This window comes from Montipora foliosa, chromosome 10 (assembly GCF_036669935.1).
Source record: "Montipora foliosa isolate CH-2021 chromosome 10, ASM3666993v2, whole genome shotgun sequence".
Classification (NCBI taxonomy): domain Eukaryota; kingdom Metazoa; phylum Cnidaria; class Anthozoa; order Scleractinia; family Acroporidae; genus Montipora; species Montipora foliosa.
The window spans coordinates 3,052,704-3,075,322 of record NC_090878.1 but is presented as its reverse complement, the minus strand read 5'-3'; the positions used below and the strand labels follow the sequence as shown (position 1 = coordinate 3,075,322).

The 22,619-nt window shown below is 39.2% G+C and overlaps 1 protein-coding gene across 1 annotated transcript; it reads right to left on the bottom strand.

Annotated features, from left to right (window-relative positions):
* Positions 1–526: 526 nt before the first annotated feature.
* LOC137973306 (origin recognition complex subunit 1-like) lies at positions 527–17,500 on the bottom strand. Its single transcript, XM_068820090.1, has 15 exons — positions 17,299–17,500; positions 15,518–16,107; positions 15,148–15,393; positions 12,360–12,572; positions 10,585–10,668; positions 9,188–9,419; positions 7,901–8,002; positions 6,036–6,201; positions 5,686–5,793; positions 4,621–4,770; positions 4,411–4,530; positions 2,981–3,147; positions 1,912–1,999; positions 1,597–1,633; positions 527–991 (listed from the first exon to the last, which is right to left on the bottom strand). The coding sequence occupies exons 1-15, from the start codon at positions 17,385–17,387 to the stop codon at positions 828–830; spliced, it is 2,556 nt and encodes an 851-aa protein (XP_068676191.1). The 5' UTR covers positions 17,388–17,500; the 3' UTR covers positions 527–827.
* Between the last annotated feature and the right edge of the window lie 5,119 nt (positions 17,501–22,619).

Sequence of the window (22,619 nt, the reverse complement as noted above, 5' to 3'; positions counted from 1 at the left end):
GAAGAAAGAAGTACTGAAAAAGTTTTAAAATTAAAGGAAAAAAAAATTTTGACCCGAGAGGATCATTCTCATCTTCTATTTTTTCACCTTCAGATTTCACGCTGCGCTCGAAAAAAAAAAGGGGGGGCTCGCTGGAGCACCGCTGAGGAGAGATTATACACTACACTGAGCACTAAGGACAAAAAAGCTAAACCCCACCCCAATTAAAGAGAAAAGAAAGATGTATGATAGAATTCAATATGTAATAAAATACAAGTTTGCAGGAGTAATTCTTTTTGACGTTAGTGCAGTTTCTCTGTGGGTGACGAAAAACAATGAAAGAAAGCAAATGACTCTTGCGCCAAACTGAATCCGAATTTTTCAAGTCACAATTTCCCGAAATTCTTCTTTCCGCTGGTATTTTAACAGCGTTGACAAATAACGTTCCTAGAAGAAAAATAATGAACTTTAGGGAAATTCGAAGGAAGTGATTCACACAATGGCAGAGTTCTGAAGGCATTTTCCAGTTGTAGATTGCGCAAAATCTTGTAGAGAACAAAACCTTTAATTAAAAGTCTCCTCTCGATATAAACAAATTATACAGCTTTTATAAATCTTGTGAACACTTTTGGCAAAAATAAATATTCTCATTTTCATTGAACATCTTGAATTTCAAAATTTAAATAAATAAAACATTAGCAATTTGTATTGTTAAACAAACTCGGGAAATATTAACGGCTGACAGGAGCTTTTTCCCCCACAAATTAAACAATGTCCTTTGAGCTGGAATGTCTGGGAATCAAAATGTGGATTTTCACATGACAGAACGAACATATGCACGTGACCAATCACGTGCGTGTCTTTTGAAGAGCAAACAATACATCATCCTGGTTCACATTTAAACGAATTCTCTGCTCCAGGTCCCGACGTCCAGATTCCACTAGAAGTAGTCTCCAGGCCCCTAAGCGACAACAAACGGCAGCGGCCTCAGAGGGTGATGGAGAGGAGACTCCTAAAAATAAAAGAGCAAGAATCAAAATTGTGTCCTTCGATATTACTGAACGTTCAGCCTTGACTAGAGAAAAAGACGAAATGTCGATCGTGTTCAATACCTGAAAAATAGACCAATTTGGCTAACTCAATGTTGTACCAAATAGGTCATAAGTGCGAAGTTTTTGTGATGGTAATTAGTTGTACTTTTTCATAAGAAAGACTTTGCACTTAGACTCGCTTTGAAGAGGAGGCACACTTGAACTCGGAGATGGCTTAGTCAAATCGTTTGGTTCCAAGTATTTCCATATCATTTACATGGTAGTGAAGTGTTATCATCCAAATGCAATACACAAAAAATCTTAACCCCGAGAGATGTGAATTTAGTACAATGTTGAGTTAGTTAAAGTCTATTACCTTAAAACAGTATCATGAGTAAGTGAAATGCTGCCGAGAGGTAGCAAAACGAATCACATGCCATGCGCAGCAACGCTGCCCTTAATACTGCGGGCACAACGCAGAAATCCAGAAATCCGTGCATCTCATATGATGAACACGATAAGCAGCAACAAAAGAGTTAAAAACTAAGAGTTCAGAACTGTTTAAACAAAAATATAGGGCACTCACCTTCAATGCGACAAAAATCAAGAAGTTGTTGATAAACCTGGCATAAGGAGATTAAAAGTTAGTTCGGAAAAAAGGAAGGCCGAAAGCCTTTTTAGATTTGAAAAAAATTCAAGAATTTTAACTAATTTTGTCATTTATGTTGTGACTAGACCTGCAAAGTAGCTTTTATGTAGCCAAGTGTCAGTCACTCTAATAAAATCTTGCGTTATGTTACGTTATCTTATCTTATCTTAGTACTTATCTTATCTTATCTTATCTTATCTCTAAACTGTGAGAGACGATTGATTCACATGGTTTGTAAAGGACATCACTCACATCTCCAAAAGTTGCTTCTTCGAGTCCCGAGCTGCGAAATTCGGCGATAACTGCCTTCAAAAAAAGACCCTCCATGTAGGATAAACACCTAGTTCATGGTCAAGAAGAAAGCGGCAGTTAATTTTGCGAAGCGAAAGCCCATTTTTACAATACAAAAATTTGGTTTTATCAACGGAGTTGATAATGTAAATTGGCCACCGTACAGAGATTCTAAAAGCATTTTTACAATGAAGTGTTTAAAATAAGTCTCTTTTATACTGAAATGTTTCCAACGAAGCCCATAACCAGTAGCCCCCAACCCCGATACTTGTCTATGTAACAGCATTTTGAGAGATCAAGTTACTTTAAGACGAGGAGTTCTCAATCCCATGAGCAGTAATATCTCATGCAAGACCTGTGATGGGCTTGAAAGGTCTGGTTTCGCCGGAAAATCAATCTAACAATAACTTGGTCTGTAAAAACGCCGTTCCACAAATACAATGCGATTGAACGCTCCTGGGTTCCATCCATACAAATGCCCAGAAATGTAAATATCAATAAGCGTCACAAAGTGTCCATTTGCACCTCTCCCCAAGTTCAACATCACTCGTGTCTCGGGATAAGCGCGGAATCCATTTTAACCTAACAGGCAAACCCGGCTACTTTTTATGTATAAAGGGGATGGTTTCAAAAGAAACTGTGGTGCTGCGTCGGTGGGGAAGTAGTACACAAAAGTTTGGTTTTATCAACGGAGTTGATAATGTAAATTGACCACCGTACAGGGATTCTAAAAGCTGACGTTTCAGAGCGAATCCATTCGATTCAATTCGCTCTGACGAAGGCTTACCGAGGGGCTAACGCTCGAAACGTCAGCTTTTAGAATCCCTTTACGGTGGTCAATTTACATTATCAACTACGTTGATAAAACCATTTTTTTGTGTACTTTTTAGGTAGCCTGTTGGTTTTTTTTTTTTTTTTTGCATTTGAAAGAATTGTAAACCATGACCAAGATCAAGGAGCTGCCTCGTAGCTGTTACCACGCCCTATCAATGATAAAAAGTTTTCCACTTGTCAAAAATAAAACGCTCACATCATAGCTCGAATCTTGGGTGAAGAAAACATATCTTGTAATGCTTCATCCACGTGATTCATTCCAACCAAAACGTTGCCTTTTTTCTTGGAACGGGAATCTGCGATCTCCACTGCTCTGCGGCAGATGTCTAAACAGCGGCGGGCATCGCCGGACACAGCTGCAACCTTGGAGGTGCAAACAAAAAGAAAAAGAAGACGATAACAGGACTGGCGGACAACCTTAATGATCACCCCATTGACAGACAGACTGACTGATTTCGCCATCAAAGGCTAATTTGTAGCGCTAGTATTCCAAAGAAGTCCAGCTAAGCATTAGCCCTATTTTGCAAATGGCGCCATACAAAGACAGAGAAAATCTCTGCTAAGGGAAGGAATTGAACGTGTTGGAAATGAGACAAGATGAAATTACAAAGGCAGCACTTTCTCCTCAATTATTTTAAGATCCTGAGTTTTAATCCAGTGTCCTAGCGAATTTGGATCCACCCCCCTAGATTTGGACCCCTTGGTACAAATCTGCTGGCGGATTTGGACCCCCGGGGTACTAAATCTGAAATCGATCGATCGGCCCGTTCGACAAACTGATTGACTGATTGATTGATTAATCGGTTGGCTGGTTGATTGATTGATTCATTCATTGATTGGTTGGTTGATTATATTGCGTAGCTGGCGTTTCTGTTGTTACAGAACACAAGAGAACTCGAGTAGTCTCCCTCGCAGCCGTTTTTAGTCTCGTCACGCAACGCTCCTCTTGTGGGTCACGCAACGCTCCTCCCCACAAGAGGAGCGTTGCGTGACGAGACTAAAAACGGCTGCGAGGGAGACTAGAACTCGAGCGGTTTTCCCAGCATTCTTACGCCACTCGAAATCTCTCACCCTCCAAAAAAAACCGCTAGCTACGCTGGGTTATTGATTGATTGATTGACTGACTGACCGACCAACCCACTGATTTAGTTAAGGACGGTGCCTACTATTGTTATTGCGCATACATTCTGCGCATCTCGAGATACTCGGGTTTCCTATGGGTGATGCTTACTAATGCAGGGATATTTTTGCGCGGCTTAAAACTATGCGGAGAAAACAGAACTCAGCAAGCGCTCTTGGGATCTAAAAAGAAAATTGCGGGTAACCAAGCATTTTTCTGAGATAATGAAGCTTCAATTTGGAAAAGAGCGCCATACATTTCTTTGTATTGTAAAGCTTTTTACAAATACTGTTGCTTAATTATCTTTGAAAAATGCGTGGTTACCCCCAATTTTCTTTTTGGATTTCAATAAAACTTGTTAACATCTACTTTTCCCGCATATTCATAAACCGGGAAAAAAATACCTTTGAATTAGTAGGCACCGTCCTTAACAAGGAACAAACTGATAGACCGACCGAATTTTTGGTATTGTGCGTTGACAAAGTGTAACAACAAATCCTTTCTACCTTCCTGGAAACAAGTTGCACCGCGTCCGGTTCAAAAGCCTTGAGTCCTTCGATCCGTGACATGACAATCTGCTGCAGCTGTGAAAAGGTGTACGGCTGGAAGGTTAGGCGAGTCAAGCCCTGAAACCAAATGGTATGGTTGTAAACTTACCTAACTAAAATAAAGCAGGAATTTAAAGAGAGGTTTAATGCATTAAGTATTTTGCATACCAATCGACTAGAGACTCGCTTCATCATAATTCTTTCAGGTAAATCCATGGTGTTTGCAATAGCCAGCACAATTAAGCGTGAATTTCGCCGAGTCGGCCATTCAAACAGATTGTACAAAACGTTCTGTTTACGGGTCCACAGCAAATCCAACTGAAAGAAAAAGGTACGTCAAGTTATACCGACGAGTAAAACAGTTCATAAAAATAGTTCTTGCCTTGTTTTACGCCATTGCTGACTTTTGTAGGTCTTACGGTCCGATGATGTGGAACTCCTTGCAGGGGATGAACTAAGAACTGCTCCCATCATTAAAAAATTTGTATCTCAAATTAGAAAAATAATATTCGATACTTGTAATTGCTATTTATGCTGTATAGATAAAGTTATGTTATGTTATGTTCCCGGGCTTATGTTATCACTGAGTCACCGTTATTTCTTGATGACGTAACGCAGTTTCATATTTGGGTCCCGCTTCAAGGCCAGGTTCTGTCGCCGAGTTAATTCCTGAGACAAAACGCTTTGGTCCTCTCCGTCGCTCTCCCACCCCTCCCCCCCCCCCTCCTCATCCCGTCTAGGGGGGAGTAGTAATGCAATCAATCGCTTTATGCAACTTAAAACCCGGGATGAGTGGCGACTGTGGGATTCCTAGGAACTCGTATGTACTTTACCTTGTAGCAGATTGTCCCTCCAGGGGGAAAATAGTATTTTCTGGGAATGAAGAGGGGAAGGCTACATGTAAGCTAAGCAGGTGCCCACATACACTTGAACTGTTCGTGGGAACTAGCGAATTTGTTGAATATCCCAAGACTTCGCGGGCGTGGTAATGCAATCCATGTTTCGCTCTGAATATCAAAAAATCGAAATTTGCACGCAATACAACAGTTTTCTGTTCCTTTTCTTAAGGGAGGATCTCTGTTTTCAATACGTAACCATCACGTCGGTATACTTCATACAATTCCACCTGTCTCGATAATACCCTTTTCAACCCTATTCTTTATCCTCTTTTTTCAATTCTACCCACATCTATCGGATCTCACCAATTTTGATGAGTTTTAAAGGGGCCCTTACCTCGTCCACCAATAGAATAACAGGATCTCGGTCAGGAGCTGGGTTACTGAAGAGTCTGTCCAACATGTTGGAAGCGTGTTCAGGAGTTGCCTTTTGTCCTGTCAGCAACTAACAACAACAACAACAAATACTACTACTACTACACTCTTGAAGAACATTACATCAAACTGAACTTATAATCAATTCTAACGTTTTGGTTTGCTTCATGAAAAATAATATTGTTATCCATATCTCCAAGTGATGAGAATAAAGTAATATTAATCTAAACCTTATTTTAATGTTCACGAGATGGACAATAAAAAACTTTATTAACCCAGGGGATCCATATCAGAATAACAATGATTACTGACCTTCAGAAAAGTAGAGTAAGCTTGGGTGGGTTCTGTTAATTTCATCCCGTTAATCTCAATGAACTGAAACTCTGGTAAATCATCCTGAATTTCTTGAATGCTTCGTATGACTTCATGTACAGTAGCTGTTTTGCCTGTGCCAGGTACTCCAGAGATATACATACAGCTATACAAAGGCAAAAAAGCAAGTACCTCTCAGGCAATGTACACGCACTGATTGAGCAACATTTAACTCATTGCCAATAATGAGCTTGGGAACTGGTGTCTTAAAAGTTAGCAAGAGGGGGCCTGTTGTGATCCAGGCACTGTAGGCTGGCATCCCTGGTAACCCGCAAGCAGGAACGACTCTAAAGCGGCCACTAAACGGCACTATCACAGTCACAGTCCAGTGGACAAACACTTACATGTACCTGAGATACTTACCTCCACGACCAAGTTTCTTTGGGATGGGAAGGGTGGGGCTCCATGAATCGGCAAAGATGAGCACAGATTGCATGGTCATGCACAAGCAAGCCCTGCTGTATTAAGGGGTGATTTGCAATATAAAGGCACGCCCATTAGGTGCAAAAAGGCCACATGCCACATGGGCTTGAGATTAACCTTGTTTAAGTTACATTTAGCCTCATTTCAAACGTGGATTTGTTTTCAATCTTCCAGACTTGACATTTTAAAAAAAATGTTTTCGCGATCTGGTACTTGTGTTTGGAACAGTCTACCACCAAAATTATGTCATGTCAATAAAAGTAGATTTAAAAAGGAATTACTGTACGTGTGTCTCTACTTAACATACTAGAATCAGTAAATGAATATATGGGTGTACCTGAACCTATCACAAGGTTGCTTAAAGTCAAATGTACTGTTTGATTTCCACAATAATTAACAATTTATCGGTACGATATAAGAGTCGCCTTCAACTTGCTCGCCCGCTCTGTTGTCACTTAGTCCTCCTTTCGTTCCCTCTTTTTTTTAAATTTCAGCTTCCTTGTTTGTCAGTAATTATTTGTGTAGGTACTAACAGTTACTATAATTTCTTTCCATGATAACATATTCAAGATAAAAATTAATAACATTGCAGCTAATATTTAGTATTTTAAGTAAATAATTATATAATAATATCTCTTGTACAGCCCCCTGCCTCGATTAGCACTGCTACCTGAAGGATGGCTATCAAATCTTTATTGATGATTATGTAATAATAATAATAAATTTATTGGTCAGTTTAGGTGAGTCATACTTTACACAGGACAGACCCTTCACACTAACAGTACCAGGAAAAAGAGTATTTTAACCCTTTGATGCCCAAACTGGCCTAAACCGGCCATACTTACTATTTTACTCTGTCTACCGCCAGATGATTTTACTTGTCAATCGGGAACCCCTGGGAGTCAATGGGTTAAGGACAGTGCCTACTATTGTTACTGCGCATACGTCACATGCATCGCAAGGCATTCAAGTCTCCTATGGGTGATGCTAACTAATGCAGGGTTATTTTTGCATGGTTTAAAAATATACAGAGAAAGCAGAACTTAGCAAGTGCTTGTGGTATCCAATAAGAAAACTCAGGGTAACCATGCATTTTTCAGAGATAACTAAGCTTCAATTTCAAGAAGAATGCCATACATAATGCTTTGTATTTTAAGTAATGTTTACAAACATTGTTACGGTAATTATCTTTGAAAAATGTGTGGTTGTCCCAAATTTTCTTTTTGGATTTCAATAACACTTATTATTAAGATCTGCTTTTCCTGCATATTCATAAACTGCACACACATACCTTTGAATTTATAATAGGCACCCTCCTTAAATGTTCACATTTTGATGTGTCTGCCCATATTTCGTAATCTACATTTTTAAAATTAACCTACCCCCCTGTTCCATCCACAAGTTTCCCCTCCACAAAACCATAGATGTCTGTAAACTCCTTGTCTCGGCATGGGAGAGATGATGGGACAGCAGACACATGTAATCTGAAATAATCAAACAAAAAAATTCTTGGAATTACTTTGCGTGATGATCGGCTGAACCTTGTTTTTCAGCCTGGGGGGCCGGGGAGGGAGGGACTCCCATATAAAAAGGGGAGGGATGCTTGTCATCTCACTTAAGTCTCTGCTTACAAGCCAGAAAGCCAAATCAGGCCGGTATTTATCTCCCGTTTCTCACTTAAGGGTGTAAATTTCGGATTTTGGTCTCACTTAGGGTGTTCTGGGCAAAAATGCCATCATATTTAGCCGTTAGGGTCTCCCTTAGAGTTGCGCATGAAGAAATATAAAAGTGTATATTTACCTTAATTAATTTAATTAAGGTTCCAAAAAAAACCTGGGCCATGCACAGATTGGTCTCCTTCAGGGGATTAGTTTAAAGTTTTCAATGAGCATCCCTCCCCTTTTCATATGGGAGTTCCCCCCCCCCCCCCCTTCCTCCCAGGTTTTTCAGCAATTGGTAAGAGCTATGTTTGGTCCATTATGGTTCAGACTATTGAGTAACACTGGTAAAAGCAACACCTCTGATGAAACCTGTTTGGATGCAAATAGTGATAACTTCACAAACAGCCCTCATATGAAGTGTCAACAACTTTGATGGTGCCCCTTATAGTGACAGCTGTGCAGGAATCTACTGGACTTGTCTTGCAAAATCTTTTCCTGTTACTTGCTTGCTTTTCAGTCTCACAACAGCTGAGACCATAGAATAAAAATTTCAAAGAAGATGGCGAGCACATAGTAGTCCTTCACCTCTACTACAATAGCATTTATAACACTTATAATATATTTTCAACCTTGAATGCTCTTCCACAAAAGCATGCTAACTTTCTAAGAACAAGCTCTGTGCCATTATGAAACAGCCACCCTCAAAGAAATGGACATAGTGGCCGCATAATAGAGGTAAAATCAATAGAAAAGCTCTCATAGGGACTTTGATTACTGGCCAGCCAATAGGGGTGGCCGTTTAATACATGTAGGTGGCCACCTAATAGTTGTTTGATTGTATTACCGGAAATCCAGCGAGAGAATAGTCTAATTCCAAGAGCTCCTTACCCTATTATTTACTTGTTCAGTTCTAAACTCATTCATAGTAAAATGAAACCAGAAACCATCAATATTTTTTTTTCATTTAGTAAACTCCAAAATGGGTTATTTTCAACTGTATAACCTTACTTTTTACGAGCTAACTCCAAGGGTGTGCCAGGAGTTTTACAGGGTTGCTGTCGATCAGGAATACTTGGTGTCATTAAACTTTTCCTTGATGGTCGTTTGGAACTACTCGCTGAGGGTGTTTTGGGTGTCTTGCCAACTGTCTTTGGTGTTTTGGCTTTCTGCAGTACTGGTGTCTTTAGTGGAGTCTTCTGCACTGATTTTTGTCGAGATGGTGTCTTCGTATCATGTTTACCTACAGGGTGCAAAAATTTCTTAGCCCCAAAAAGGATGCATTGGATAATTGACTGCACTTCCCACACTTGTGACCGAGGTTCACAAGTCATGGTTGGTGATGTGTATTGTGTCACTTAATGTTTGAGAGACCTTTCATGAATGTATGCCATGTAGTAGGCCAAGAGGAGTATGGGAAGAAGGGAATAAAGAAACACATGGCAAACTTGTTGCATGTACTTGTCTTCACTCTAGTGTTATTGCCTAGCATTCCTCTAATTCAAGTATTAAGAGGACACAACAGGTAGATTAATTCACCATTGTGCCTTATATATATTTTTTTATCCTTTATTCTTTGACGTACCCTCAGGATGTCAAAACATTTGACACACAACAATGGCTAACAAAAAAAGAGATATATTTTTGCAGGGGCTATAAGTAGTGGATGATTCTTCAAGAACGACAAAAGAGAGCAACATTTTTTAATTAGGCAAAGATATGGGAGGCACAGTGGCCTAATGGTTAGAGTGTCCGACTCTGGATCGAGTGGTCCGGGTTTGTGTCCTGGCTGGGGACATTGTGTTGTGTTCTTGGGCAAGACACTTTTAAAACTCTCACGGTGCCTCTCTCCACCCAGGTGGTGTATAAATGGATACCGGTGAAATGCTGGGGGTAACCCTGCAATGGACTAACATCCCATCCAGGGGGGAGAAGAAATACTCCTAGTTGCTTCACGCTAATGAAACCAGAGCCTTTATTTTTAAAGATATGGTTTATGGAAGTGTCTTTGTTTCTAAAAATTTGGTTTTATCAACGGAGTTGATAATGTAAATTGGCCACCGTACAGAGATTCTAAAAGCTGACGTTTCGAGCGTTAGCCCTTCGTCAGGATTCGCTCTGACGAAGGGCTAACGCTCGAAACGTCAGCTTTTAGAATCTCTGTACGGTGGCCAATTTACATTATCAACTCCGTTGATAAAACCAAATTTTTGTATACTACTTCCCCACCGACGCAGCACCACAGTTTCTTTAGAAACTACCCCTTCATTCATTTGTCTTTGTTTCTGTTTTGTTTTTTTGGAAGAAACAAGGAGATTAAAGCCATTAGGCTATGGTTCTCTGTGACACATTTGACAACACTGCCTTCAGTTCATTATATTAATAATTGTCTGTAAGGTCTCCATTACCTCTGGGTGTGTCCTGTAAGGATGTAAATGCTTGCTTCTTCTTTGCAGACCGCAAAATTCTTGATGGCTTGGCTCCACTTCCACCTGTTTCATGATTGACAATGATTGAAATAATAAAATTATCTTTAAAAGAACAGTTATTATTATTATTATTATTATTATTATTATTATTATTATTATTAATACAGACTGAGGCATAATAATAATGGCTGTTAACAATGCCACAAGAAATGTACCTGGTGGCCTTTGTTTTAAACAAGATTGTCCAGAATTTCCACATCTCCAAAAGGTTTTAGAGCCACCTTGTCATCCTTATTAGCATACAAGTACATGTAGCTCCTCAGTCCATTGAAGTTTATTCAACTGCCTACCCAAGGAAGCAGTCCTAATTTAACAGCCTCAAAATTAATACACAAATATCACATCAAAGAACAATGTGTGCAAAGAAATTACCAACTCAGATGCAAGACTCAAAGTCTTGCAAGAAAACCTTGAGTCTGGCACAAAATGACCCATAACCAGAGATGCTTTAGAGAAGTAAAGGTTGGTAGGTGACCATTGACTCAACAGAAGTTCTTCCACCTTTTGAAGATGTTGTTTTAATTTAGATCTACAGGGTGTCTGCTGACCCACCCACAGATGTCAGTCAGCTTGACCTTTCAGACATAATGACAGTCATACTGATTGCAACTAATAAACATGTAACCAGGTACTGCATCCTCCAAGGTTGAGTGGGTGTCAACTAAAATGGCTCAACCAAACTGTTGAAAACTGTTTGTTCCTGCAAAACAGTGCACTGTAGAACTTCCTTTTACAGCACGATGATGTATATGTTAAGCTAAGCCTAAAAGCAGGGTTCCCATGTTTTTCATTCTTGCAAAAAGTTAACCTGGCTTGAGCGTACGGTCATACTGGTCAGCGAATACCTGGTTTAGACAGGTGTCAATTAACCACAACATGGATGTCCAATATCAGAGATGTTCCCACCAAAAATGTTGGTTGCACCACAGAGTTTCAGATTGGCAATGAATGTAGATAGAAGGGTGGACGTACGGTTGTATGGTGACCAAACCAAATTTTCTCACACAGGTGGGTTACCATATTATTTTTCTTACCAATGGTGCTTCGCATGCACACCAGCTCCACTAAAAACACAAGACTAAAGTACTGCTCAGAAGCTTTCATGTGAACAGTTTCACTCTGTCTTAAGTGCCTGTTGTTGTTGTTCAAAAATGGATTACAGTCAATGAAAAACGTTTAGCAACACTTTTCAACCTTTTCCAAACTGAAAACTTAAGGCGCGTTCGATTGACCCTATTCCGGAATAAGAATATGCGGAGTGATGATTTAAAACACTATGTGTGGCGTTTTGCAGCAACAAGGATAATAAAGCTATGGTTAAAATAGCATTTTAGCAGATGTTTGACAATATTAATAAGAATCTCTGCAAAAACAAAGGATTTCTAACTTCAAGTCCACATATTCCTATTCTGGAATACAGTCAATCGAACACGCCCTAAATCACAGCTATGTTAAAAATCACCACTAACAGCAATAAAGTTACCAACAAAGACAACGAATGGAATCAATATTCATACAATAATACATTGTTGCTGTCATGAACGTTGCTTAAGCACTTATGAAAGGAATTAGCCTGAAAAATTCAGGATTGAACAGGATTTGAACCACTGACCTTTGCAATAATAGTGCAGTGCTCCACCAAATATTTGTTTTTCGTATATAACCCCTCCATGAAGAAGGATATTCAAACTCACCTATAGCATTATTATAAGATGCAGTCTCACAGATAGCTCCTTTCTCCTCTACTTTCTGGACGTCAACATCACTATGATCAGCATCAGTGTCAGCGTCATCATCAGCATCATCTGATGAATCACTGGCATCACTTGGGTGAAAGACACTGTCATTATCACTTGAATCTTCCTCATCACCACCCTCCAATATTTGCTCAAGAACTTCATTTGTGTCTACAAGAAAACAATGATAGCATTTTAACTCGTTCACACCTAAAGTGTCCCAATTGACAAGTTAAATCGTCCAGCATTAGACAGAGTAAAATCTGTAGGTCTCACTTTACCTTTCTCTCTATCTCTCTCTCTTTCTCTCTCTCTCTCTCTCATGTGATTTCAAGCCGTGGGGGGACATTGTAGGTACGAGTCTGTAAATTATTAACTACTATTGATCCACAGAGTCAAAAAGTGTACACCAAGCTTTACAAATTCCCTAAGTTTAGTGGTTAACAGACCCCAATATTAAGTGAGATACAGCCATTTAAAAACATCAAAATTTACAAAGAAAGGTACTGTATGGCCATCTGGACACTGCATACAGATGACCAAACATTTCTTTGTAAAATTTGACAAATTTAAATGGCTGTATCTCGGTCAAAATTAATCCGATTGGGGCTTTTGTAAATCTCAGTGTTCTTTCTGACTATGTGGATCAATAGTTGCTAATCCCATAATTTACAGACTCGTACCTAGTCCCCTTCGGCCTGAAATCAGGCAATACTAATCTGTCTTATGCCAGACAATTTTACTTGTTAATGGCGGGGGACTTTCTAGAGTTAATGGGTCAACCATGCTCAATTCCTTTGGATATAATATTAACTGACAAAATGTTAGTACAAGTGCAAAAGTTGTTCATCTATTTATTGGCAATATTTCCCGCTAATTTAGGTTTCAAGGGTTCCACACAAGAAGCCACAAAGAGACTTGTTCATTGCCAGGCAGAAGCCAAACACTTATCTTCCTTCTAAGCAGATCCCATGTTAAGTGCAACATTGTTTTACTGTACACCTGGGAAGCAGTGGGTTCACTAAAACACAAGGAGAAAGCGCTGCCTTTTTGAGGACACCTGTAGATGAAAATTCTTTCCAGTCCCCTGTAATAAGAAATGATCATAGGCCCCATCTGGAGAGAATTTCAAGCAACATTTGTGGGATCCTGAATAATCCAACACATTATTCACAATTCACATGAACCTTAGTACCAATCAGTGGCAAAAGTAGTTGGGACGCTAATGTCAGGATAGGCCTGAAAACCTCTCAGACATCAGAAACTAAGCATAACTGTCAAAATTCCACTAAAAGCTTCAAAACACAAGTCCCCCCCCCCCCTTCCTGCAATCAAAAATACAAGTCCCCCCTCCCCCAATCAATGTTATAATAGACAAGGAAATGTACCGTATTTACCCATGTAAAAGTCGACCCCGTGTATAAGTCGATCCACCATTTCTGATGGTAAAAAAAGCAATTTCTTAATTTCTTTGTTAAATGTTCATGGGACACTAATCTTGTATTCTTCGATTTCTGGAAATGTGGATACACAAAAAAATCAGGGCCTCAAGTGCTTACTAGTTTTGTTGTTCAACAGCTGTTGTATATGCGGGCATTTTGTCCTTGAGTTTCGAAAAAGTTCTCAGAAAATCGAACAAGTAAACCTCAAACTCACCTGTTTCGTTGTTTAGGATAAAGGGCTTCAGAGGATAAGCACAATGCAAAACATCACAGAAGCAGGAGTCAATCTTTGAAAACAACTTGTGAACGATGCAAAAATGTGCAAGGTTTAATAATAATTATTGGTCCTTGACTTATAATTTCTCAAATGACAAACAAAACAAAACTCATAAACCAAACAATACAAAGTCTGCAAAAGCATTTAAATCTGCCAGGTTTGTATAAAGAATAATAAACATTCATTACCAACCAGCATTTTCACGCAACACAAGTGACTATGCTTGCACACAAACATGAGGTATTGCACCAGGTCACTAAGCCATTGAACGATTGTGTTTTATTAGAAGAAACAGAGATGACTTTTAGAGCTTTCCGCCTTTGGAAAACGAAAATTTCCAGTGTCTATTTCATATTTGTGCTTTTGAGTATCTTCAACATTTAGAGTCGGACAAATTCCTTTTTCATTTCAACTGGAATTGCTTACATTCATTTTGAAGTCTTTTACGTTGGCTTTTGTCCACTGCGTTTGTTATGCCCACGACAACGTTAACATTATTATGTTAATTTTGAATAAATTACTTAGCTGGAACTTGGCTCAAAATCTTTCACCCGTGTATAAGTCGAGGGCGATTTTTGGAGCTTCTTTTGAGGCCATAAAAGGTCGACTTATACACTGGTAAATACGGTATGTTCACTATTGGCAACATTGTTCTGAGGGGGAGGGGACAATTTTTCAAACTCAGTTAGAAAACCAATTTCAAAGGGTGAGTGTCCCAGGACTTTTGTCACTCATTGTAGGTGTTGTGGTCTGGGCACAACATTGTAAAGTGAAGTCAACTAAAATCACACCATTATCATTATCACTGTAAGCCATTCACTGTCTCAAACAGAAAGCCTTGCAGTGAGAAAAGTCATTTTAAATGTAAAGCACAAATAAATTACTTAACTCTTATAACCAGATCAAAACACCTTCAAATCAAATCCTCTGTCATCAAATATATATCTCACATTTTAATTAATCATCATTCTTCCCTACAGCCTTCGTTGAACTTGACCTTACTGTATTTTCTTGGACAAACACTAACCATATCTTTGCCTTGGTGACACGGCTGATTCAATGGCCTTCTTTCTGCTCTGACTGTTAATTTTGCTTCTCTTAGGGGTTGTTGCAGAAGACTCATCAGGAATGCTACGACTTGCTCTTCTTTTAGTTCGACTTCGTGTCAAAACATCCTCATCAAAAACTAGGGGTTCCAGTTGTACTGTGCATCTCTTGTTTACCATTTTTTTGTTGGTTGATGGTTCACTTGTGGTATTGGTGTCATTAACAACTATCCAACAAAGTAAACAAAAACAAAAAAACAATTCAGTTTGAAATGTATAGAAACCAACTAGTGTATATTGACTACAAACCTGACCAATTCAGATTTCCTTAACACTGTCACATCAACTTACTCTTTCTTCTCGCAGATGTCTTTCTTGTCTGAGGGGTTTTAACAGTACTGTTCATAACACTTTCATCAACAGGCTTCTGTTTTTGAGTGCTTGTTCTCTTTGGAGTATAGTACGGAGTTTTACCATTGCTTGTTATACTTGTTGATGCTCTAGGTTTTCTTTTTGACACTGATTCCCTTTTATTGACTGGCTTAAAGTTGTAATGACAGTCAAACTTGAACCGCACATAAAACAAATCTTGACCATCGTCACAAGTCAAGCTGTCTGGAGGCAAATCTTGTTGCCTGAACATCAAGACTGTGCATTTCCTAGAAATGGTCTCAGCATCAATCTCTACAATGCTATCTTTGACATCTGAACCAGGTAAAAAAAGCTCTCTTGAAGGGTCAGCAACAGTAAATGCTAACTTTGTTGTGATTTTATTTAGTTCCTGATAAGTATAATACCAATGTATAACAGCTCGGTTTGGGTCTTTGATGCCTTCAAGTTCATAAAATGCTACCACACGTCCAACAAAATACTCATCATCATTGCCATTTATGATGACATCATCTCCAGATTTTATCAAACTTCCATTGAAATTGCATTCACTAAAAAAGAAAAGCAACAAAATACTGTTTTGAGCAAGGTAGGAAAATGTGCGAGCCAGCGAGCTAACATGGTGAGTCATGCAAGTCAGCATGCGAGTCACACAGTTATTGAAAGCCAACCATTTTAAAATGGGTGCTTACACTTAATAACTGTTTATCAGCGCAATTTGAAATGGGTGCTTAGACTTAAATGCGAAATTCGCATGGCTCGCTGGCTCGCAGACTGTCCAACCCCGTTTTGAGCTTGACCCCTAAAAGATGAAACTATTGAATACTACTTTAAATACACTTCTTAAAGCATTTTCTTTAATTCCCATTAGCCTGAAACAAACAACAAGTATTCCAGTCATTTTATCTGCAAGTCCCCACCACTACCCATCCCCCCACCCACCACCTTCTCTGCCCTCCCGCCCCCCCAAGGATCCATCAGAGTTGTTAACACATCAGGACTTTCTGATGGAAGATGTGTGTATCATTATTTTTTAAATTGTCAAGACAAAATGTTTGACCTCCTACCAAGGGTTCAAGACAAGAGAGTAACAATGATAAAAATATAGTGGGCAGTAATCACAGAAGCTACAGTTTTGACATCAGCAGCACCCTATTAAACCATTAGAAATGATGAGACAACCTTTGATGTGCACCACATCTACATGTACATCTGCATCTACAGCTACGTTGATACCTCCTACAGTTGTACATCTACAAGAGAGCATGAGGGTGCCTCAAAGGTGTTGGTTACGACAAGAATTGAGGAAAAAACCAAAAAAACATTCGGAACGAAAAAGGTGCTAATAAAAAACATAATACATTTTTAAGTACACATATCGAAATTAAGCATATTAAGCATTCTGCAGGTACCCGAAAGCATTGTATTTTTGGTCACTTGGGATTAGCCTTTATTTGGAGTTGTTTCGTATCTGTCGTTTCTACATGTTTCTTTTGTTCTACGTAATCTCTGCTCCGGTAACTGCAGAAAAAACCGCATATTGATCATTAATTACGGATCATTAATTGCGGATATTAAATACAATATAATTTCATAACTAAATCTTTATTTGAGTCTAAGTGCCTCCGTAAATAATAGTGAATTGTCAAACTCGTCCGTAAATAACGATATTTGCTAAGAAATGCAGCCACATTCTTTCATAATTCTTCTGATCTGTATTTCAACCACAAACACAACGTTACCTGTAAAATATTTTCCCATTCTCTATCGTTCCAATGCCAATCCATTCGAAAGAACAAGTTGAAGGTTTCTTCTTTGTTCTGGTAGGCATTGCTTCAACTTGTCAAAAATTGGTCGATTTGTCCACCATTACACGTGCAGCAAGAGTGAGAGTGGTATTGGGAAGAGTTGGTCTTTTCTAGGGCCCAGTCTTTTTTCAATTTCAAACCTTTCGTTTGATTTTCACTGTTTCACCAGAAGGTTGTGCATCGATGAGGTTGGCCCAAAAGGACACGAAGACACGCAGTTTAAAAAATAGAAAGAAATTATGGAAGGAAAAAGAGTAACCTGTGACGTAAAAAAGTTGACCTAAGGAGGTCAAGGATCAGCTAGGCTCAATTATGCTTCTCTCACCATAGTAGACACCATAACTTGTAGTTTTCTCCTAATTACAGGAACAGGAGCAGTTTTTTAACGCAACAGGGTTTTCATTGACGTCATCAAAACTAAAAAATAAAGAATTATCAATCCTTTTCAGATTTTAGTTTAGTTAGTTATTAGAACAGCTGAAGACCTGTCTTTTCACAAATTTTCATTTTGGTGGGGTTTTTCGTCTTGTGATAAAGCAAGGTTCAATTTCTAAGCTTTTGCGTGACACGATTTTAAAATTGCGGTCGCGAATGCTATCACGTAAATTTAAAAAGTTACTTATCCGCTGAGATTTTGCAATCTGAACAGTCCTTGTATGAGAATATAGTACTCACATAGATGTTTATGAGCCCTCAAAAGACGACTACTGGTTTTTTTATAGCAAAACTCGATGACATATGTTTTTGTCAGCTTCCGGCCACCATATTTGTGCCCCTGAGAGGGACACAAACATGGCGTCTCCATACAAAGCCTTATAAATTTGAGTAAAACATTTCTTCGAATATCTCCAGCACGAAACATCGCACAGACCTAAACCTTTGTGAGACTGTTTGAATATTCATCTTTTTTTATCTCTTTCATTCTTGACTTTATTTGCTTAATGGTTTTGATGATGGTGTGACAGTGAAAACCGGCAGTTGGCCAGAAAGGTATTTAGTTGTATTTGTTTTTGACTGGTTTCAAGGATTTGTAAAAAAGCTGGAGGACAATAGAAAGTCTCTGATATTACGAAGGGCCAATTCTCCATTCGCCAGTTCTTGAATAATTTTTATCACTTTTTCATCTTGATAGACGATCAGTGGACAATGGACAGTAATCAACAATAAAGTAAATACAACTTTCACGTGAGTCACTGCTTATCTAATGTCTTCCGATTGGTAATGTTATGGGTCAGAGGTCAAACAGATATCAGAAAACGAAGACATCTTGACTGAATCAAATCAGTACAACCCAGTGACGAGCGAGGACACATCCACCGACAGGAGACATTTCACGGTACAACCTCGAAGATGGCTAACGGGTCAATGGCCGCTAAGATGTGGGGTGCAAAGGAGTTCTGGGGCCTGAGTTCCGAATATGATCCTCAATGGTTACTGAGTCAGGAACAGAAAGAGATTCAAAGCAAATTAATAGAAATCTGCAGGACTGTTATCAGACCAAACGCTGTAAGTTTCAGTGTTGCTTTGCACTTTGTTCATTTTCTTACCACCACCATTACCAACTTAATTTGCTGAGTACGTCACGTAAACGGAGGAATGAAGGCAAATGATTAGGAAGAGCAAGTTTCAATGATACGGAAACTGTGCAGTACATAAGTACCATCTTATCCAGGTTTATTCGAATGTCGTTTTATCTACCGTCTCAAAACCGTAAGCCAGATTTTGCGGCATAATGCAAGGTACGACAGGATAGTACTGCTTTGTAGCTTTCGCTTGAATGGCAACACTTTAGGATTACAACCACAGACTTCAAAATTAGCACCACCTCTACTCAGTGCTCAGTAGCTTTCATTTGAATGGTCACATTTTAGGATTTCACCCACAGACTCAAAAGATAGAACCACCCGGTGTACAGCATAATAAACAGCACCACAGAAAAGTACTGCCCAGCAGCTTTCATTTTAATGGCAGTAAATTTTGCCCCTTCAAGATACTGCGCATTTAGCATGATGTGGACAGGAAGCTCCTTTCCATTGCAAGGGCAGAGAAAACGGAACACATTTGCACTTAAGACTTCCGCTCCGGCTTCGGGCACCCGATTCCCCGCCATAAACCCCTCTTATGTCTAAAGACAAAGAAAAACATTGTGCCTCCTCGATCTCATTTTTCTTTTCTTATGTCGCGTAACCGAAAATCGAACAGATTGGTTCACCGAGAGAAATACATTTAGAAGTTATCATTTGGGATATTGTTCTTATCTTTCCAAAATCCCGCCAGGCTAGCCTTCAGGGATTTTTCTTGCTTTTCCCGCATACAGTAGTTCTCCGAAGTGCGGAGAACGTGCGTGTTGAAATCTCGCCCGCGCGCGCGCGCGAAAAATTACGAAGCAACGACAACGGCAACGGCAAGAATGTCATCTCAAAATGTAAATTCGCGTTGTTTTAATCGCTTCGTGACTATTTCAACCTTTTTAATTAATATGACAAGGGTATGGTAGTTCCTCAACAATGACACTGGTCAGAACCGCGCTTAATTTAGGGGAGAAAATGAAAATTTATCCTCAAGTGCTGACGTTGTTCCTAAAACCTTAAATTTGGCTATTTCACGTTGTAGTTTTGCTGACGACGGCAAAGAAATGGACAAAAGTGAAAAATGCATGTGCAGGGCGTGCAAAGCTATTGTTTTTGTCCACTAAATATGCAAATTTGTGACGTTCTCGTTGCCGTCGCCGTTGTCGTTGCTCAAACTCGCTATTAGGGAGCTTAAGATTTTACGACGGCGACGGCAACAACAACGACGCAAAACAATGATATCATTGGTTTAAAGAGCATAAATAATCGTGCTGCACGTGCAGCACGGATTTTAGCACGTATTCTTGCGGTACTCTGCATAACGACGACGTTTAATTACCACATTTGAGGTCTTGACGACAACGTCAGCATGCAACAGAGATTCTTTCATTCTCTGTTTTCACTCCGAAACCGCTCGTACCAATTTATTTTTAGGATAGAGTTAACTGAATAGAGTGTAATGTGAAGTGCTAGATTTCAATCCCATATGAACCATGTGAGCGTTAGCCCTACAGATGGAAATGGGCCCACAAAAGGACAGAAAAACTCTGACCAGGGTGGGAATCGAACCCACGACCTTCGGGTTAGATCTCCGCCGCTCTAGGATACTTCACCCAAATTGTAAGAAGTGAACGACATAGAATAACAGCGAAAGAATTATGACAAAACAAAGTGATATTTTGAGGTGACCTTTTCGTTGAAGTCGCCGTCGTAGATCTTAAGGTCCCTATTACGACAACGGCGACGGCAACGAGAACGTCACAAATTTGCATATTTAGTGGGCAAAAACAATAGCTTTGCACGCCCTGCACGGGCATTTTTCACTTTTGTCCATTTCTTTGCCGTCTTCAGCAAAACAACAACGTGAAATAGCCAAATTTGAGGTTTTATTAAGAATGTCAGCTCTTGAGAATAAATTTTCATTTTCTCCCCTAAATGAAGTGCCGTTCCGACCAGTGAACTGCCACACCCATGTCATATTAAAAAGGTTGAAATAGTCACGAAGCCATTAAAATGACGCGAATTTATATTTATTATATTTTGAGATGACGTTCTCGTTGCCGTCGCCGTTGTCGCCGTTGTCCCTGCTTAAGCTCTCTCGTTGCCTTTCCCGTCGTCGTTGCTAAAGCTCCGTAAAATATCCCGCCAGAGACGCCGCGCCGCTGGCTACGAGGGGGTGAGGTCGCTATAACTCAAGTGAAAGGCAATACGGTGAGCAGATGTTTCGTTAGTAACAAACAGGACTAAACTCTATCTCTGCAAGATTCGTCGTTATCTAAAAGATAAAATCGTTTGATTAAAAAGAAACGTTAAGATAATTAGTCCAATTATAACTCAAATTCTACAAGTTCGAGTTGGATGTCCCAAAATTTTACTGTATCCATTGTCGTATCAAGTTTTATGCGAGTATTATTTGTAAGTTCAGCCGTCCTTTTGAGAACTATAACAGGTCCTATCTCTATATTTTTAAAATACCAGACGTAAGTTGATAACTTATCCTATAGACCTAAGTACCCAATTCAGTCTCCCTTCAGGATTAAGGTTCTTTGTGGATTGTATTTGCAGGATAACGTAGATATGGAAATACCTGGAACAAAGCGTTTTATTCCCAAAGGGTTTGAATTGGGTACAACATTGAGTAAGCTGATTAGGTCTATGATGCATGTGTTTGTTTGTGTTGATGATCAAGTGAAGTACGCGCCAATACATACAATAAGTGATTGGTGTCCGCTAACTTAAATTTAGCATGCAGGAAAATTGGTTTTAGATATTTTTTAAATAATGTCGGCAAAAAAGAAATCTTTTCTCATTCACGAGATCTCTGAAACAATCTTATAAATGACCTCGCATGTCATTTATCAGACTAAGGAATTCACATGCCACACATACATCAGATACATTCAAACATTTTGAACTTTGGCTTCTGCACTATGCTTAGAGGTGGCGATTTTATATCGGTGACAAATTATTCGAAATATTGACCGGATCGGGTTTTTGCTCCTGTTACAAAAGCAACAAGGAAAATCAAGCCTTTTATAAGACGCAAAAAAGATATTGATAATTTCAAGTGCAATCTCAGTCAAGTTTGGCCACCGATTTGTGCTTAATCTCACATCTTTACCGCTGCAATCTGAAATATACATTTCTCGATCATTTGAATTCTCACAACCTGTTTGTTTTCTAAATCAATATAAGTTTGCTCAAATTCTCCAATAATTTACACACACTTTACCAGGCAATTTACCAGGCATGTGGGAGGGCCTACGAAAGCCGCTAGCCTGTGAACTGCATTGACCGTTATATATCCTATGTTCACGAAATTTCCACATTTAACCGTTTTATTTCGATATGTTGGCGACTCGTCTCCTCACAGACACCATATTGATATGTTGGTTTTCTTTGACATATCCTGATAAACAACTGGGTGTCAGGATACCTTTTAAATCAGCTTTCGTTGAATGAATGACACAAAGCACAACCGAAACAAAGAATATAATGATGCCACCTGTTGTTGACAAAGAGTAATATGGAATGTGTTCAGAACGTGCCCCGGTAAATAAGAAGGAGGTCCTTGACACACGATCACAAAAGTGATAGAATTTTATCATAAGTATTGAGGTCAAAGTTTAGTAGCCAGACTTCATTCAAGGACTCTTTATGTTCCTAATGTCATTAGAAAAAGGC

Coding starts and splice junctions, on each gene's coding strand:
- LOC137973306 (XM_068820090.1), bottom strand. CDS start 17,387: ATGCCTACCAGAACAAAGAAGAAACCTTCAACTTGTTCTTTCGAATGG. Junction 16,108..17,298: donor AATGGGAAAATATTTTACAG/GTAACGTTGTGT, acceptor TTTCTTTTTTAG/TGAATGCAATTTCAATGGAA. Junction 3,148..4,410: donor TGCAACTTGTTTCCAGGAAG/GTAGAAAGGATT, acceptor TGCACCTCCAAG/GTTGCAGCTGTGTCCGGCGA.